This window comes from Crotalus tigris, unplaced genomic scaffold (genome assembly GCF_016545835.1).
Source record: "Crotalus tigris isolate CLP2741 ecotype Arizona unplaced genomic scaffold, ASM1654583v1 scf7180000018287.699579, whole genome shotgun sequence".
In the NCBI taxonomy this organism is placed as follows: Eukaryota; Metazoa; Chordata; class Lepidosauria; order Squamata; family Viperidae; genus Crotalus; species Crotalus tigris.
This window is the reverse complement of record NW_024096924.1, coordinates 173,638-193,709: the sequence shown is the minus strand read 5'-3', so window position 1 is coordinate 193,709 and position 20,072 is coordinate 173,638. Positions and strand designations below refer to the sequence as shown.

At 39.0% G+C, this 20,072-nt stretch overlaps 1 protein-coding gene across 7 annotated transcripts in view; it reads left to right on the top strand.

Moving 5' to 3' along the window:
* The window catches only part of LOC120310748 (partitioning defective 3 homolog), a 449,365-nt gene that overhangs the window by 394,563 nt on the left and 34,730 nt on the right, over positions 1-20,072 (top strand). For all 7 annotated transcript variants that reach the window (XR_005557452.1, XR_005557451.1, XM_039349526.1 and 4 more), the window contains one exon: positions 12,968-13,082. Coding sequence is in view for 5 of the 7 variants with exons in the window: in XM_039349526.1 (XP_039205460.1) it covers positions 12,968-13,082 (115 nt within the window). In the remaining 2 variants the exon portion in view is untranslated. The remainder of the gene's footprint in view (positions 1-12,967; positions 13,083-20,072) is intronic.

Sequence of the window (20,072 nt, the reverse complement as noted above, 5' to 3'; positions counted from 1 at the left end):
CAAAGGGAATGAGTTTAGGCATTAAAACATTTGATTTTATTGAATAATTTTTTTACAAAGAGTAAGAAATAGAGGAAGAAAATTTAATTGTCCTAGAATTAAACATGGATTCAGGAATGTGGTTACACTAGACCGGGGTAGGGAACTGTTAGAAGTAAAGTCTTCATCCTGGTTCATCCAAGCCGGAAATAAATAAGCAAACATGGCGACTGCTTTGGGAAGAAGGTTACAATTTATTGCAAAAAGATGGTTCTTCAGGAAAGAGCAGAGCAAAGAAGGGCTGAGCACATGGTGTAGTAGGATTTTATACCCCCTCTAGCCTTTTGTTTGGAATAGTTTCCTGTTCCTGTGTCCTGAACTTTGAGGCTATTTCCTATGTCACGTATTCTGACCTGAGTTTAGGTGTGCCTCTATGGTATACTTGATGGTAATGGGTTAGTCCTATTATATCCCAAAAGTCATCTCCTGCTTCCCTGGGGCTTGGCTAATGACTCTTAAGAGTTTCTTTGTCTTGAGTTCCCTGGCTCCAACCTTCCTGATGGTTTTACCATTTGTATGAGGCTAGCTCTTGCATTTGTATGAGGCTAGCTCTTGCTTGGGGCAAAGAAATTTGAGGCCAGGTTTGGTTTTTGCTTTTCAAAAAATCCTGGTGAAAAATATATTTTCCTTTTTTATATTTCCTTCTGGGGGGGGGAACTTCCCTCAATCCCCGCTTTGTGCCTTAAGTGTGTGAATGACACTCTTAAATGGCACAAGATTAAAATTGATCTGGTCAGGGAAACTTGGTAAACAATCTTGTAAACTGTTAAGCCAAAAAATAAGACACTAATAGAAGCAGCAGAAAAAGATCCCTTTAGTGGCTCCCAAAAGGGGAGCTTGCACCCATAAAGTTCTAAAAGTCAAGGCAAAAATTTTGTTAGGTGGAAAAGAAATTTATAGTGTCCAATATTCTGTGCCAATCATTTTGAAATGTTGGATGTCACCTTTAGCTTCCAGTCAGGTTTGCTTACCTCCCAAAATTCTTCACAGCCATGGTTTTCCTCAGTACATGGCTGCCCATTTTCAGGGGTTGTGTCCTGCCTTAGCTCTTAATTCAGTGCATCCAGGTTAGTAATGTCCAATTGAGGTTAGCCAATATGCTAGGCTATTAAATTTTTCTTTTTAATTGCACATAATGAGCTCTAGGAATCCCAATCTGAGTCCAACAGTGCAAGATATTCAGGGCTGAGATTTGGGATTTTTCCTGTTGCTTCCTTAGTCAGGGCACATGAATTGCAAATTACCTGAGAGGGGCTGGTTCCCTCCCCCTTGGAATTTGTTGGAAGTTGTTCCTACAAAGCTTTGGTGCAATAGAGCAAAAATCAGCCTGGAGAACTTTACTAAAGGTAGGTGGAGGGGATAGACTCAATGTGATTCTGAATAGTGTAAATGGTGTGTGTGTGTGTGCATGTATGTGCAGCTACTTTTACATAATAGGCAATACAAACATTCTGGATAAATTTTCCCTCCCACCAGATAGAAGTCCAAAGTGTTCAGTACTTGTTCTGCCACATATTCGCAAATTCCATTTCTCCATTAATACATTCAACTGGCTTGTTACAATACAAATGGGGCAAGAAAGAAAAGTTTACAATGAGTTTCCACCCTCCCCCCATAGTCTAATTTTCTCTTCTGATGCTTCACATGGCATCAGTGGCTCCAGGACTCCTTCCTTCTGCAGCTCTCATGGGCATCTGGGGAAATAGTAGGACTTGGAAAGATGTTCCACTCAGATTGCATGGTGGCTTTTTAGTGGATGGCTGGATCCAAAACCCAATTCCATGGCTCAAATGGATGGAGGCAGCATCTGGGTCTGTGTGTTCTGCTTCCAAAGGCTTGGGAGAGGGTTTCAGGGCTGGAAGATACAAGAACAAGGTTTCCCCCCCCCTTTCTGAGGGACTCTCCCAGGAGAGGCAGACAAAAGGTATGGAGAACAAAGGGCAGGAAAAAAAATTGGAAGGGGGATAGCATGCAGGCATTTTGAAAAGGCATTAATATTGCAGTTATTAAAGAAACAGATAGACAAATGGGGCAATCACAGATTGAGGACAAGAAAAACCTGGATTCTGGTAAGAGAACAACAAAATGAAATGTTTCACTTTTGAACTTGAGCAATTGCAGCTGAACAGCTTGAGAATGCTGAAAGCTCCAAATAATTTTAAAAGCCTAATATTTTAAGGTGTGCAACTTTCCAGAGATAGGAGAACATTTATTCTAAAATAGACCACATTATTTTAGAGATTGAGAAATGCTTACCGTATATGCCGGTGTATAAGACAACTTCCGGAAGTGCTAAACTCGGCGCCAAAGACAGGGGTCGTCTTATATATGCCAGAAATATTGGTAGTTTCCAGCGTATAAGATGACGTTCTAGAAATGCAGCTCGGCGATAAAGACGGGGGTCGTCTTATATGCCGGGTCGCCTAATACGCCGGCATACACGGTATATATTTGAGATAAGAAAAGTTTCATAGTAGCTTCACCAATAAGTGATAGGATATGAAAAGTAACTTGAGAAAATTATTTCCCCACACATGCAGACTTGAGCTTCAAAAGGCTCTTGTAGATAGACACACATTTTTCAGGAAAAGGATAGATAGATAAAACCCATTTAGAACACACTCATTTATAACACATTGCAGAATGATTTTCCAGAGCTTGGGGCAGGAACCCAGCAGGCAGGACACTCCCTCCTCCCCCAAAGAGGACATATCTTGGCAAATACAAGGAGGACCCAATACAAACTAGTCTGATTCACAAACACTTAACACCCACTGGCTATAAGGAATGTACACACTGGGTAACAGCAATTAAGATTGACAGGATTAGAATAAAACACCAAAAGGTACACAACAATGAAATAAAACACTGGATTCCCCCTGGAACAAAATTAACACCTTTTAGACAGAATTGAGAAGGAAATTAACCCAACAACAGACACTGACCAAAAAAAAAAATCAGAAATGACAATTTTGGAAATCTTGAAATGGTATTCCAATGAAACAATGTACAAAAGAAATGGTTTGTGTCCATCAAAGAAAGGGACTGAGTTACTTGGCAATAAACTCACAGATTTTCTGGAGGAATATTTAAACAAGGGACAGTGAGTTAATTGATACAGAACATCCCTGTCCCCAGCAATCAAAAATTACAGGGTTAGCAGTGCAAGTAACATAAATGTGTGTGGACAAGAATATCAACCTTGCTATCAAGCGAAATCAAGCTTTTAATAGCGAGTGTCACACAAAGTGGACTAACACATAGGTGTCAGTCATAAAGAATGAGGGCAAATATAATATAGTTGTCATTATAGAAACATGGTGGGATAAAACCCACAAATGAAACACTCAACTAGAGGGATTTCAATTGTTTAAAAGGAACAGACCAAATAAAAGAGGAGGCAGAGTTTCTCTCTATATAAGCAATAACTACATATCTACAGAATTAGGACACAACAATGATGAAAACTATCTTGAATGCATTTGGATCAATATAAAAGGAGAAATAGATGAACTTTTTGCTAGTCAGCTGACTAAAGTACATAGGAAACACATGACAATAGAACAGTCAAACTAGAGTCTTGGACTTTAAGAGAGCTAATTTCAATAAACTTAAAAAGTAGAAAGAGGAACACATAACTAAAGCAGAATATTAGCAAATAGTCTGAGCCTGCAAAGATGAGGTGAAGAAAGCTAAGGCTCAAAATGAACTAAGGCTTGTGACCACAGTCAAAAAGAATAAAAAAGCAAACAGTCCAACTTATCAAAAACAGTACTATATAAGAAAAATAGATTAGAAACACAAGTTAAGATAGGAAAAAAAAATGGTAAGTGAGCATTTATCCAGCCTAGCAGAGTTCAAATCACCAGGACCAGATGGATTACAAACCAAGGTTCTCAGGGAACTGGCAGATGTGATCTCAGAACCACTGAACTATATTTTTCAAAGATCCTGGAGCACTGGGGAACTACCAGAGGACTGGAAAAGAGCTGATGTAGTTTCCCTCTTCAAAAAAGGAAAAAAGAATAGATCTAGGAAACAACAGACCTATCAGCCTGACCTCAATACCTGGGAAGATCCTGGAAAAGAGCACCTAGAGGCAAACAAAGTCATTACTAAAAGCCAACATGGGTTTGTTAACCAGATCATTCTAGACAAATCTTACTGCATTCTTTTGCCCAGTTACAAAATTAGTGGACTAGAGGAATGCTGTGGATATAATTTTTTGGACTTTAGTAAAGCATTTGATAAAGTTCATATAGCTTTCCTACCTGAGCAGGGGGTTGGACTAGATGACCTCCAAGGTCCCTTCCAACTTTATTATATATTATTAAATGCAAGAGTGAGATCTTTCTAGCAGATGAACTTAAAACATTCCCTCCTGCTAACTTTGGACTGTTCTTAAGAGTACACAGAGAGAAAGAGGAAAACAAACAAACAAACAAACACATTTTTCTTCACTCTGTTTTTTGGCCAGACAGAGTGAGGTATTTCCTTTTTGTGGCTTATTTTAAGCAAATTTTCTAGCAGAATTTTAAAATTCTTTTCTCTTTGGATCTGAAACAGTTAGCAGTCACATTTACCTCACACACAAAGACTTTGACAAACATATACACAAAGACAAGGAAAACAGAGATAGAAACAGAAGTGTTAGTTTTACACATTCTAGTCATTCCCAGCATAAATTTCAGATGGCTCAAATTAGGGAAGGCACACATTTTACACATACCATGTGGTTGCATAGAGAGAAAGAGAGAGAGAGAATCACCATCTTATTTTCCCTTTTAAGTACCTTTATTTAGCCAAATTGGTTTCCCAGTTTCATCCTTCAGCAAAGCCCTAAGCAAAGCTCATTCTCACAAATTTGTCTTGCTCGCTTTTTCTTTTTCTTACCATCCAGGACAGGCACTCAGCCTCTCGTCCCACACCTCGAGCACATCTCCAATAAGTGTCCTAATTCCAACCCTCGAACTGCAGCTACCCATGCTCTCCTTCCGATGTGGGGTGCAACTGGCTCAGTCGGGTTTTTCTCTTTAGCAGCACTTCTCAGCCGCTCTTAGCGACAACAAACCTGCCGCCCCACCTCAGTTTTTGGGCACTAAAAAATTGCCCAGGAAGGACTCCAGTCCCTACACGGAGTAAGTGGCCCTTCCAGCTTAGGGACCCCCTTGGTTTTGCAGACCTCAAAAATACGTTGTCTGAGGAGGACCTGCGCATAGGTACCCGGCCTCCATTTACACACCGCCTATCAGTTTTACAGACTTAGAAGTCTGCTGAGGACCTGTGCTTTGTGCACTTGAGTATGGGCCCCTCATATAAGTGGGCTTTGCTTACAGGGCCTTACCAGCCGGTTGCCCAAATCCAATTCTCTCATTCACTCATTCCATTCCATTTTCACACAGCCTCTCCCTTTTCCTTAACAAAAGGTCCTACACTCTGACCTAACCCCCATGCTTTCCAGGTTCTGCCAATTAAACAGATCCTTTCTGTGGCTAGGAAAGACCAGAAGCAGCAAAATCCAACTGTGATTGGGAAAAAAAAGATCTTCTCACACACACACACAAACAGAAATACACACATTTTCTTTGTTCCCCTGGACTTTAAACTTAAAATTTAGAGGTACTCACCTTCACCTTCTTTCCAAAGCAGTCCTTCAGCTCAAACTCTCAAAACTCCCTTTACTACCCTAGCTCCACTTGGGCAAGGCCTGGGAAACCCATCCACAGACACAAGGGGGTCTGCTGCCGGCAAGATGGGGCTTACCAGTCTCAGTCCATTGGAGAGGTTAGCTTGGAGTCCCATCTCAGGGTGCCAAATTGTTAGAAATAAAGTCTTCATCCTGGTTCATCCAAGCAGGGAATAATTAAGCAAACATGGCGACTGCTTTGGGAAGAAGGTTATAGTTTATTGCAGAAAGATGGTTCTTCAGGAAAGAGCAGAAGAAAGAAGGGCTGAGCCCATGGTGTAATACAGTGGTTCTCAACCTGTGGGTCAGGACCCCATTTGGGGTCGAACGACCATTTCACGGGGGTCGCCAAACAACGCAGTCCGCCATTTTTTCCCCCTTTTCCTTAGCTGTGCTACTCTCTTTTATTCTATTGGCTTTTCAAAGCCAATAGAATAGACTCTTGAATAGACTCTAATTCTATTGGCTTTCAAAAGCCAATAGGAATTGTCCAGGCTGTCTCTGCCCTGCTGAGCCTGCCAAAAGTCCCATTCTGCAAACAGTGCTGCACCAGTTGAGTAGTCTTCTACTTACGACCGGTTGGGTAGTGCTCGACTTACGACCGGTTGGGGGTTGCGGCATTAAAAAGGTTGAGAACCACTGGTGTAGTAGGATTTTATACCTCCTCTAGCCTTTTGTTTGGAATAGTTTCCTGTTCCTGTGTCCTGAACTTTGACGCTATTTCCTGTGTCATGTATTCTGACCTGAGTTTAGGTGTGCCTCTATGGTATACTTGATGGTAATGGGTTAGTCCTATTATATCCCAAAAGTTATCTCCTGCTTCCCTGGGGCTGGGCTAATGACTCTTAAGAGTTTCTTTGTCTTGAGTTCCCTTGCTCCAACCTTCCTGATGGTTTTACATTTGCATTTGTATGAGGCTAGCTCTTGCTTGGGGCAAAGAAATTTGGGGCCAGGTTTAGTTTTTGCTTTTCAAAAAATCCTTTTGGTGAAAAATATATTTTCCTTTTTAATATTTCCTTCTGGGAGGGGTAACTTCCTTCAGAACCTTGGCTGTTTTATGACTTGTGGACTTGAACTCCCAGAATTCCTGAGTCAGCATGGCTGGTTCAGGAGTTCTGGGTACTAAAGTCCACAAGTCATAAAAGAGCCAAGGTTCCCTACCCCTGCACTAGACCTATCTACGTCCAAAGAGGTAAAGATGTGGTCAGATTAAAGATAGGCTATGGACCCTGAAGAGATGAATTTATAATCCTGGCACTATCTTTCACACTTTCTGAAATGGCTTTGGACTTGAATACATGAAATAATGTTTCTTGCCTTAAAGTTTGTTTGCGTTGAGATCTTTCCCTGAAGCTTTACCTCAGTGATGGAACACTTTTACATTCAATCTTTATACACAATCAATGTCCTGTTACTGGTTTTTCCCCATTTTTTAGTTTCCCATCAATATTGAAATTTAACATTTGATATTTATAATTTCCAGGCTTTGGGTAACCAAAGTTTCCCTTTTCTCAATTCATAACAAAATCTAATATTCAAAATACGTATCTTATCTATTTGAGTATAGCCTTGTTCTATTTTCTAAAAGTTATCTATTTCCCACCATATTAAATCATCTAATTAATAATACAGTATCCCCTTCAATAAATCAAAACATTATATATATTGTGTGTGTGTGTTTTCTGAGGTTTTCACGGGTTTTTGTATGTAGGTCTTTGGTTATTCATGTTTTCTCCCATGTAAAATTGGAAAAGTCTTGGCGACGTTTCGACGAAGTCTCATTCATCATCTTCAGGCTGGTGTTTTCGGCTTCATGCTTGTAGGAGCAATGTGTGATCGTAGCTGTTTCTTCCTTTTAACTGCCAGTGGGGGTATGAACTGATTGTGTGGGAGCTTAGCTGTGTTCTGATTGGGTGGGGGGTTGGCTGTGCTCTGATTGGATGGGGGAGTATTCTGTTTGGGTGGGGGCTTTGTTGTGCTCAGGCTAATCTGAGTTGCAGGGGGATTAGATTGGCTCCCTAGGACACACCATCTACCAGAAGAAAACACACACAAATTGCTATCTGCATGCACTCACACACCACCACCCAGCACAGATCAACTCCGTAGCCAAGACACTCATCTCCAGAACAAAACGCTTAGCTAACAAACAACACCTAAAAACCGAACAACACACTCTCACTAATGTACTAACATCCAACGGATTCCAAAGAAATAAGATTACCAATCTAATCCAAAAAGAAACCCCAACTAAAATCCAAGACAGAGAACAAAAAAATGGCAAAGCCCTCCTCCCATACATAAAAGGCACCACAGACAGAATCAGCAAGATCCTTCACAAACACAACATCAAGACAGCATTCTGCGCAAACAGAAAAATATCCACCATCCTAAGAAACCCCAAAGACAAAATTGAGTTAGAAAATCAAGGAGTATATGAAATCCCATGCACCGCTTGCTCCACCACATACATCGGACAAACCAACAGAAGAATAAGTGCATGCATTGAACAACACAAAAACTCAATCAAAAAAGAGGAACCAACTTCTTCCCTGGTCCAATACCTTAAAGCCACAGGACATGAAATTGACTTTTAAAAGACCAAAACTATCACCAAAACTGAACACTTTAATAACAGAATAATCAGAGAAGCCATCGAGATAGAAAAACGCCCACACAGTATAAACAAATGAGATGATACCTCCTGCCTACCAGCCATTTGGAAACCCACCCTTATTGACAAATGAGTTCCTAACACAAAGAATGACACCAGACCCACACTCACGAAAACCACACAGGATGTCACCACCACACATCCACGCAAAAAGCAAACCCAAACCCACACTGATGATGAGGCACGACCACAAACCAGAAGCCAGACCACAGCTCCAATCCATACATGAAGCAAACTGACACCCACCATAAAGATGAGGCACGACCACGAATGCGAAGCCAAACAACAGCAACGCAACCCATCATCTCAAATCCCCCTATAACTCAGACTAACCTGAGCACAACAAAGCCCCCACCTAAACAGAACACTCCCGCATCCAATCAGAGCACAGCCAAGCCCCTAACCAATCAGAACATACCTCCATCCAATCAGAACACAGCCAAGCTCCCACCCAATCAGTTCATACCCCCACTGGCAGTTAAAAGGAAGAAACAGCTACGATCACACATTGCTCCTAGAAGCACGAAGCCGAAAACACCAGCCTGAAGATGACGAATGGGACTTCATTGAAACATCGCCAAGACACTTCCAATTTTACGCAGGTAAAAACCCGAATAACCAAAGACCCAGATAGATAGATAGATAGATAGATAGATAGATAGATAGATAGATAGATAGATAGATAGATAGATAGATAGATAGATAGATAGATATAGTCTGGGTTAATCAATAAGTCAAACATATTCATATTTTTTTTCCTTTGGGTCTAAGTTTTAAATATTAAACAGATAGAATCCTTATTTTCAACTGATTTCCAAATATTTTAAATTAAATGAGCAAAATTCCCCTTATCTCAACTTCTCCTTTAACTCTTTATGAAATCCCTTCTAATAAATCAAAGCCCCAATTTTCTTCAGCCTTATTCTGGCTTTCTTCCTTTGCCAATTAGCCTTCCATGTCAGAGCTTTTAAATCATCAAATAGATCTCCTTCTATTATTGTATATATTATTTGAAATAAGAAAGACCATTTAGTTGCCATTTTTTGGAAGGGCTAGCCCATTTGTGTTCATTAGATCATCTCCCCATTATACCACTTTCCCATGATTGTCCTGATATGTTTATCTTCCATTCAATCATTTCTTCTTTCTCCTCAAATTTCTTCTGATTTATATAAAAAGTCTTTTTCATTTTCAGTGTTGTCACTCCCTTTTCTGGATTTTCCATTAACTGTATTTATTGGTCAATTGAGTCCTCTGTCTTAGTATTTGATTATTCCACTTCTTCTGTTATCTTCTGCGTTGTTAGTTCTTTAGTTGTAGTCAAAATTTGGGTATGCATATCTAAGCTGGCTTCTTGTTTTTTTATGTTGCATCTTATTTTGTCACAAGCTGAAAGAATGGTTTCATGTATTGCTTTCAACATGGAAAGAATCTTTTCCTGGTCTTCATCCATATTCTCTTAATAGTGTATTAGGTTGAGAACTTTAAAATCAGACATTAAAATGATTTATAACTAGGCATGGGACCTCTATTTCACGTATTATAGGTAGTCTTTATAGTAGAAATTGTTTGTCAAGTAAGATTTTATAGGCCAAGGTATTCTGTCATTTCATGTAATAACAAATGTTTCTCATATAAAGAAATAGGAAAGCAATTCCCCACATATAGTTCTGAAAGTCAGTAAAAGTTTACATTCATAGTTCAAACAAGCCAATTATGCCACCCAGAAATTCTCTTTACAACTGAATTTATCACAGGTGGTATCTGTCAAGGTGGAAAGAGTTTTATCTGAAGTCTGGGCTTCAATCCAAGTCTCTTTTAGGCAATAACAAGTTCTAATAACATACTTCACCAAAAGATGTCACCAATGCTGTTTAATGTTTTTTAACTCCAAAATTTTTATAATCCTTTTTTCCAGTTTTATTTCTTTTTTGAAGTCTCCAGTAAAAATAAGAAAACTTTTGGTCCTCAAATTTCAGAAACATATAAATCCAATTAGATTGAAATTGTTCTTATAGTGCTTTAACTCCCCTGGATAGTCAGTTGCCGCTGTTCTTAGAGGGTAGGGCAGAAATTCCCTTCCCTCTCTCCTCATAGGGGGAAAAATACTTTGGACAGCTTTTACAGGAAAAGAAAAATACTTGATCTTAAAGAGAAGATCAGATCTCACCCAGTTTCATCCATGTTGCTTTAAAAGTGCTTGATGGTAAGTTTGATTTTGGCTGTCAGCAGTTTAGTGACGAGCCATATTGCTATTGCAGGTCTTTCCTCCAACGGTTTGGAGGGCTGCCCCGGATCAAGCTGCCACCCTCCCGTGATCAAGCAGGGGTCCCCTCCTTGCTCATTGCCCCTACAGGGTGAGCTTTGACCTTTCCAGAGTCCCCCAGCAGAACAAAATTGAACGCGGAAGACGGAGCTCGCCTTCCGGCGTCCATGATGGCAAACTGGAAGTCCCCATCTTTCTATTCTTGTGAGCTATATTAGGGAAGTACTCCTTTTATTAGCTTTTAGATAGAAATTCATCCAGGTTCATATTGTGTCCCTAAAGTTCTGATCAGATTCTGTGTTTTTTCTCCTTTGTGGCTATAGAAAGATGGACTAACATCTATGATTTATTAAAAAATAAATGTAAGAATAGTTTGTCATATAGCTAGTATATTGAAATTCTCTAACTGAGAGATTAAGGTGTGCAACACATGCCTTAAATATCAATCCCTAATACTTTAAAAAAGAAAAAAAATGTACTGCTAAAGAAGAATATTTGTAGTTCAGGGTTGAAATGAGGGGTCCTTACTAACACTGATGATGTTACCTAGTTTGGGTAATCAAGCATGGTCAAAGAACACCAAGGAGCCCTGAGAAAAATTATAGCTGGAGTGTCCAAATACAATGCATGAGCCAACCTCAGCTTTTTAACTATTTCTTCTCTTTGAGAATATAAGGCAAATCTTAAAGTTTCATAGTTCTTTCTTGATGTCTCAGCTATCTGTTCATTCACTCAGGTGTGATGAAGGATTCCCAAAGTGGAAATAAAGGAAATTAGTTGTTATTTAGTTGATGTAGAATGGGAAGGAGCATTATTATGTCCATTGCATCTAACATAAAAAAAAAATCTTGAGTTTGCCTTGGCTGGTTCTCTTTTTCTTTATATGCTGGAGAAACAATTTAGGGGGCCCTTACAATATTTTTCTCGCAGATTCTTAAAAACCTCAAAAATAAGAACCCAAGTTTCTTCTTTGTCATTAATATTATAAAAAGCGTAATATTTTGCCTATTGTTATGATGTGTTAAATAATTTTAGATCATCCAAAAATAATACTGCAAACCTGAAGGTTGTTAAGTGAAAAGTAATTCCACTGAATTTGATGGATTGTATTTCCAAAATAAGTGCACAGAGAACTGAGCTTTCATATCAAATCAAACTTTAGGAGAGGCCTTTAGGAGAGAAAGGGCCATATCTATTCTTGTAAGCATGATATGATTCCTGATAAATGTTGTGGGAGATTCACATGTTGAAATGTATCACATGCCTATTAACCTTTTAATGTTAAACTGATAAGTTCAAACTTCTTGTCAGAAGCAGACCTAAGTAGGAAGTTCTTGACAAGGAAACATATTTTAATAGTGTCATCTGCAAATTACATTGACAAAACCCATTGAAATGAAATTCATAAATCTGCAGAGTATCTGAAATGAGTAACATTTAACTGTCACAGGGAGATCTCATTAAAAGATGTTTGCCTTTCTTTAAAAACCTTTAATATAGTCTTCACATGCCCATATGCCTTAAATGCATATAGTAATAGTTCCTGTTTTGTTGAGGAAATTTTATTTGGATTTGCCAATTGATAATTTCTTCTGCATGATTTTTGTCCATGCTTGTGAGCCTTCTGAATACCAGCTGGTAAGAGCATGATGCCCCAGTTGAGTTTTTGACCTGATGCAAGGATTCTTGTTACATTCTTATGGATTAGATCAGTGGTTCTCAACCTGTGGGTCGGGACCCCATTTGGGGTCAAACGACCATTTCACGGGGGTCGCCAAACCACGCTGTCCGCCATTTTTTCCCCTTTCCCTAGCTGTCCTACTCTCTCTTATTGATGGCCACACCGACTTGGGGGTCACCATAACATGGGGAACTGTATTATGGGGTCACGGCATTAGGAAGGTTGAGAACCACTGGATTAGATGAACTGAAGAAGGCTTAGAAGATGCATATTTGTTTTAAATTGTGTTTACATTAAGAAGGATTTCTTTCATCGGAGTCTAAGCATTTGTGGTAAAATAACAAGACATAAACATAGTACTGATTTTTTTCCCATGAGGTTTCAAAAATCCATCCATAATATATTTCTTATTACAGTAGCAATATAATAATATGTGTATTCCTTATCCAAAGTTTTGTTTAATATTGTGCCTGATATGGCATGTATATTTTAAGTTGTGGTAAGAAATAGAATTAACTATAACATTCTTATTATAAGTACTAATTTTTACTAGAAAAAGAAAATGTTAGGATTTGAAGAAAGAACTTATCAGTTATGTTTTCATGTCTTATTTTGTAACAGATCAGCTCCAAGCAATCATGACCGGATACAACGATTAAGGCAAGAATTTCAACAAGCCAAGCAAGACGAAGATGTGGAAGACAGGAGGCGTACTTACAGCTTTGAACAACCATGGGTATGTACTCATTCAGTATACTATCTGAGTAGAGCAAACAGTAAAGTCCCAAGGAAACTATATTAGATTAAGTCAAATATAGACAGCTATTTTGCCTGTCAATAGTAGTTTTGGAGGGTTTTAGGACAGAGTTGTTTTGGTCCTACCTGGAAATTTTTGCATGCAAGCAGAATTATTCCTCCATAGTGCTATAGCCCACTCTTTGATTTGTTTAAGGTATTATCTTCAGTTCCTACTGGAAACTGATTCCATGTCTTGAATGACCTTTTAACATATGACTCTTTGCCTTTCCATCTGTGGTGCAACATTCCTAATTTTGTTTTGGGTTGTGCTCTGCCATCTGTCCCTTCTGTAAAAGGATATTGTCTGGCCTGTTGGAAACCATTCCTGGGTCACACAATTGATGTTGACTAACTTATCTGCCCTTTAAAGAATGTCTCCAGGGGATTTCTGTTGGCGACATTGACAAGAACATAATGCTTTGCTTGTATAAACTGTATAGATTTAAATAAAACATGGTAGCATTCAAGATACTTCTACTGGTTTACTTGGATGCATTTTAAACCATGAATTACAAGTGTGTCTGTGTGTGTGTCTGTATGTGTGTGTGTTAGATACTGGCAGAAATAACATACACTGAATGGCACTACTACTAAATAACTGCCACAGTATACAGGAACTTCTGTATAGAATATGGGATAGACTCTCCAACATCCAAATGGAAGATCCCACGGGAGATCATGGAGAATAGGAAAGCTAAGATCCTATGGGACTTTTCCAGATTGAGAAAGACAGGCAGGTACTGGCCAATCAACCAGACTATGGTGGCAGACAAGGACCAGAAGAGAATGATGATGATAGATGTGGCAGTCCAAGTGACATCAACATCAGAAAAAAGGAGTATGGGAAGCTGGAGAAGTGCTAGGAGGAATGAGAGAGGATGTGGAAAATAAAGACCAAAGTGGTCCCAGTGGTGGTAAGAACACTTTGGGCTATGACTACTAAGTTGGGAGAGTAGCTCCAACAGATCCCAGGAACAACATCAGAGCTCCAGAAGAGTGCAGTGATAGGAACAGCTAAGATCCTGCACAAAGCCGTCCCGCTCCAAGGGCCCTGTAGAGGACCCGAGATTGAAAAGGATGTATACCACCCATAAGGAGGAGTATATAGGTATGTAGGTCTAAATATATATGAGAAAAAAAAATGTCAAAATTTGCAGTTTGATTTTCGCCAACCAGCCAGAAGTGATGTTTGAAAAGGCTTTGTTCTCCAAACCATTGACTTGTGAATAAAATACCTATTTATTTATTTTACTTTACTTATATGATTTTGCCTCTTGAGTACAAAAAAAGCCTTATATTTTTTTAAAAAAAATAGTTTTCATTCAGTGCAGAGGTGAAAGAATCAGATTTTGAACCTCTTGAGATTAAAATTAATCTCACCATTAAGAGAGAGGGTGTTACTATTGTAACTATCCCAAATCATATGTAACCACCAAAATAGGTATATATGTTTACACCTATGTAACAAAACCAGCCCTTGAAAGAAGTTTTAACATTACAAAAAGAATCATCAGCATGATGCAGAGTTATGCAGAACAGACTCTACTCCTTGCAGCTTCAAGCCTTATCCTCTGTGGCCTCAGCAATGTTTTCAGTTGAAGAAGGATGCTTTTTGGTAACCTAAATTTTATTTCTGTGGCAGCTGACATTGCTTAGATATCCTAAATGAAACGAGATATACTTAATTACACTGTGGTTCTGCTGTCAATTTGCTAACCCTAAGATATCTGAGTTTGCAGAAAGACCTATCAGCATATAATCCTGTAGAAGCTTATAGTAACTGGGAAACCTATGCCATAGACATATCTTCTGTTTGTGTGCCTTACATAAAATCTGAATATTATTTCAAATTTTCACTTCAGCGTTACTTTGGACTTCTCTTTTCCTCTTCCTGGATTGTTTTCAAATTTAGCATTAGAAGTGTAGGGAACCAACAGACTCTTACACAAGCCTGCTTAAATCAGTTCCTTAAATCAAACTTAAGTAAAAGAGATACAAGCTTCCTTTTAAAGTTCTGTTATAAAATATCCTATGTTCTTCATAAATGTAATGAAATTTAATTAAATATCCATACATACGCTATTTTAATGGGTAAGCTATTTTGCCGTTGGCATTGTTAGATACAGAAAAGGAAATTCAGTAACTTTTAAAAAATATTTTCTGAAAAGAGGACCTTCTACACCAGGGCTTTTCAACCAGTGGTACGGGTACCACCTGTGGTACATTGGTACCTGGCAATGTACCATCCTAGAAAAGTGGTAGCAGGGGAGGGGAATGAGCTGAACCAGTGGCAGCACCGCATAAGCCTGAGCGAGAGATGGCTGGAGCAGGGCTGTCAGGGCTCAGCAGAAGCACCAGGATCAGTGCCGCTTTCCAGATGATCAGCACTTCTTCGGGGCTGTCAGGGCTCAGTGGAAGCACCAGGATCAGCGCCAGGCTCCAGCTGGAGCTCAGCGCTGATCCTGACGCTTCTGCTGAGCCCAGAAGAAGCGCCAATCAGCTGGAATGTTGAGCATCTCCAGGGTCTTGTGATTTGCATTCAGATGCTTGGCAACTGATTCATATTTATGACGGTCACAGTGTGCCAGGGTCATGTAAAGTGACCAAAACCTGCTGCAACCACCCAGCAGACGGGCGGGGGGGGGGAATAAAAACCTAACACCTCCCCCATCTCACATCTGCTGCCAATCCTCAACAGAAATGCGCACAACAATGAAAACCTCAAACAGGAGGAAGAGCACCGCTGGGTGGGCGGGCAGGTGTCTTGCTCAGCTGTGGCTTGGGGGACACTTTTTTCAGTGCCATTGTAACTTCGAACAGTCACTAAGCGAACTGTTGTAAGTTGAGGATGTCTGTACTTTATCACTTTTTTCCTTTTTTTCCTTTTTTTTGTCATCAAGTTTTTGACACCTTGCTAGGTGACTGGTGGTACTCGGATATTATCATATCCTAAAAGTGGTACAATGGGTGAAAAGGTTGAAAAGCCCTGTTCTACACTATAGGAGGAAGATCTTCTGAATGAGTCCCAAATTTGATAGTTAGGGATCTTGGGAAACTATCTGAGATAAATGGAGGACTTGAAACCATTACTACTGTAGGTCATGGGCCAAATGTTGTCTATCCAAATATGATTAGTACCCATAGCAATTTAGACAGGCAACCTAGATATGCTTTATAAGCAATGACTGAATGGAGAATTATTTCGATGACAGGTTGATTACCTCTGGAACGGAATAATTTCCTGAACTGTGGGTCAGAAGACTGACCTTTTTTTCCTCTTTTTTCCCCTCACAAACAATGGGGAGTTATCCCCCTCTGGAGTAATAATGCAATGAGCTTAAAGTGTCTGAAATTGTGCTTAATATATTTATATTTGTCCTGAGCTTTGGTGATTCTTGGCTCTGGGCTGCACATGTACCCTTATGTACAGACACATTAATTTAGCAGAGACGATGTGTACTTTAGGATTAATTTTCTCCCTCCTGTGTATTCTAATCTAGGTAAGATCACGATACTTGGAAGGAATAAAGCAATGATCTCATTCTTTTTGAGAACTAAAAACCCATCTCTTAAGCAGCATATGTGACTTTAGACTGTTAGTTTAAAATTATAAAAGTGCTTGCTTCAAAATGTACCTAGCAAATTCCAAATAACAAAACACAAAAATGGGGGTGGGGTATCTATATACATGGAATTGGATATTTTAACTGTAATCTTAACTACTATTTTTTTTACTTTATAACTTGGGTTACAGTCTGGCTATTGGAGAATAAAAAATCACCTGCACAAGACCTGCTATCAAAACTTGATGAAATTAGAGAGTGGCACCAGGTGCTCTCTACAGTGAGAGAGGGTATACAAGGCTTAGGACATAAAGCTTTACAGAAATAAATTTACATACATAAATGCTATATAGAAAAATCCCTCTGATTCTTGGAGGAAGCTAAAGGAAGCTAACTTCCATTTGTAAAATAGCAAGGCCTCCCTGTCACTCTTCTGCAATTTTAAGATGGAGATTTTGAGCTGAATTCTAACAGCAAAACAATTTTAGCTGCCTAAGCCATATTTCCCAGACTCTGTTGTTTGATTATAATGATCCTGTTTAGAACATAGAGAGCAAGCATTGATTATAAACTAGGTTTCATTATGACATCTTTGGCAGATTCTTTATCGATGGCTGAAGGAGAATGGCACTTCTATCTGCTGGTCCAATAAATCCCTATCTTGAAGGTAGTGAGTCCAGTAACGTTAATGACCACAGACATTCTTATTAAAAACTTTAAAATGACAGCTCCTGAAGACAGCTAGGCAAAATGCTTGAAGTGGAAGACACAGGCACATGTGTCTAGGGCTTCATTCTTGAAATTTTGATGTATCTTTTTCAGGTTCTTACTCATAGGATCTTTTTAAGGGTTCAATACAATCATGATTCTCTAATACAGTGTCTTGTGTCCGTAGCGGAAATAGTTTCACATGTGCCAGAAAAGAGAAATATCCCTTCTGGATATTACTGATTTACAACTCTTGTTAATTTTCTCCACTGGCCATGACAAATGATCATGCTAGGAGTTATACTCAAGTATTAAGAATCCTGGTTCTCCACCTTTGGTTTATACTATAGCATATCTCTGATAACATCATTGAACGAAGAAGTCGATGTTGTATTATGTTTTCTGTGTGAGGGTTTTTTTCCTGTGCTTTTGAATCAGGATTATTCCTTATGACAAGTCCCTGCAAATTCATGGGCAAGATTTCAAAAGTGGTTTGTGATTGCCTTCTTTCCAGGTCTGTGAGAAAGTGACTGACCAAGGTCACAAGACTGGCTTTGTATCTCAAGTAGAACTAGAACTCATGGTCTCCCAATTTCTAGCCTGGTATCTTAATTGTTACACTAAATTGTTTCTCTCTGTGTGTGCATTAGATCCATTCACTTTCAAGATCAGTGCTAATATTTCGTAGTGTAAAATACTCAGCAATTGTTTTAACTATCTATCAGCCCTCCTACAGGCCAGGAGATTCCAGGAACACTATATTATTGGTGAAGAATGTCAGAATCTTGAAAGTTCAAGTTTCTTCCTGTTTCATTTTATACTAAACAAAATAAAAACAGGATTTTTTAGAATTTCTTTTTCACACTTGCTCCAATTTTTAGATTGTATAATCTCCTTTTCAAGTCTCTCTAGCAGATAATTTCTCCCTCCCATTTTTGAAAGCTCTTTCATGCTTTTCTGAAGGTCACCTCAAAATTCCTTAAACTATTCACACATGCACTTTATCATCTATCTGTCATTCATTCATTCATGTATGTGTATATGTACATGTTCAAAACATTTATTAGAATAGAATAGAGCTTGAAGGGACTTTGGAGGTCTTCTAGTCTAGCCGCCTACTCAAGCAGGAGAACCTATACTATTTCAGACAAGTGATTGTCTAGCCTCTTAAAAACCTCCAGTGATGGAGTGCCCACAATTTCTGAAGGCAAGCTGTTCCACTGGTTAATCATCCTCACTGTTAGGAAGTTTCTCCTTAATTCCAGATTGCTTCTCTCTTTGGTCAGTTTCCAACTATTATTTCTTGTCCTGCCCTCTGGTGCTTTGGAGAATAGTTTGATGCCCTCTTCTTTGTGTTAGCCCCTCAAATACTGGAATACTGCTATCATGTCGCCCCTATTTCTTCTTCTCTTTAAACTAGCCAAACCAAGTCCTGCAGCTGTTCTTCATATGTTTTAATCTCCAGGCCTTTGATCATCTTAGTTGCTCTTCTCTGAACTTTTTCCAAAGTCTCAACATCTTTTTTGTAGTATGGTGACCAAAACTGGTTGCAGTTTGATCTTACTAGGATTTTGTGATCTTACTAGGGTTGTGATCTTACTAGGGTTTTATAAAGCGGTTCTAATACTTCGCATAATGTTTATTCTATGCCTCTATTTATACAATCCAGGATTGTATTAGCTTTTTTGGCTGCTGCTGCACACTGCTGGCAAATAGTCAAGTGATCATCCACTAGGACTCCAAGGTCTCTCTAACAGTTACTGTTTTTGAGCCAGGTCTTGCCTAATCTGTAGTTAAACCTTTGATTTTTCCTGCCTAAATGTAAAACTTTGCTTTTCTCCACATTAAAATTCATTTTGTTGGATAGGGCCCATAGTTCAAGTTTGTCAAGATCTTTTTGGATCCTGAGCTTGTCTTCTGGGGTGTTGGCTATTCCTGCCAGTTTAGTGTCATTTGCAAATTTGATGAGTTCCCCTTCAATTCCCTCATCTAAGTCATTTATGAATATATTAAAGCGTACTGGACCTAAGACGGAGCCTTGTGGTACCCCACTGCTTACTTCTCTCCATGTGATGTAGTACCATTGAGGACTACTTGTTGAGTACAATTTGTCAGCCAGCTACAGATCCATCTGGTGGTGATGTTGTCTATCCCACCTTTTTATAGCTTACTAAGCAGAAGTTTGTGGTCTACTTTGTCAAATAGGTTTGATAAAGAAAAGTAGGTAATGTCTTAAAGTGCACTAAGTGGCCTACCCTCCTGTCCCCAAATCCTCCATGTAAATAGTCATTTGTGTTCTAGAAGTGAAATTCAATTTAAATCAACATTAACTGATATTTCCTTCTCAACAATACTTTCTAAAACTGGGAGGGGAAGAACATTATTTGAAGCTTCTGTCCCTTATTGAGACACATTGATTTGTATTGATTCTGTATGTCAAATAACCTCACACAACCCTAGGCATTCTCCAGAATTGTGTGAACTCTAGAATTTTCAGCAGTGATCATTATAAGGAATTTTAGGGTGATGAAGTCCACATTTTGGAAGAATACCCAGGTTAGACAAGGTTGACAAATGTTTCGATTAAAGTTGAGGTGAGAAACCTGCTCTGATGCTTTTACTAACTAGCCATATACAAGTCTAATATGTCCACAGAC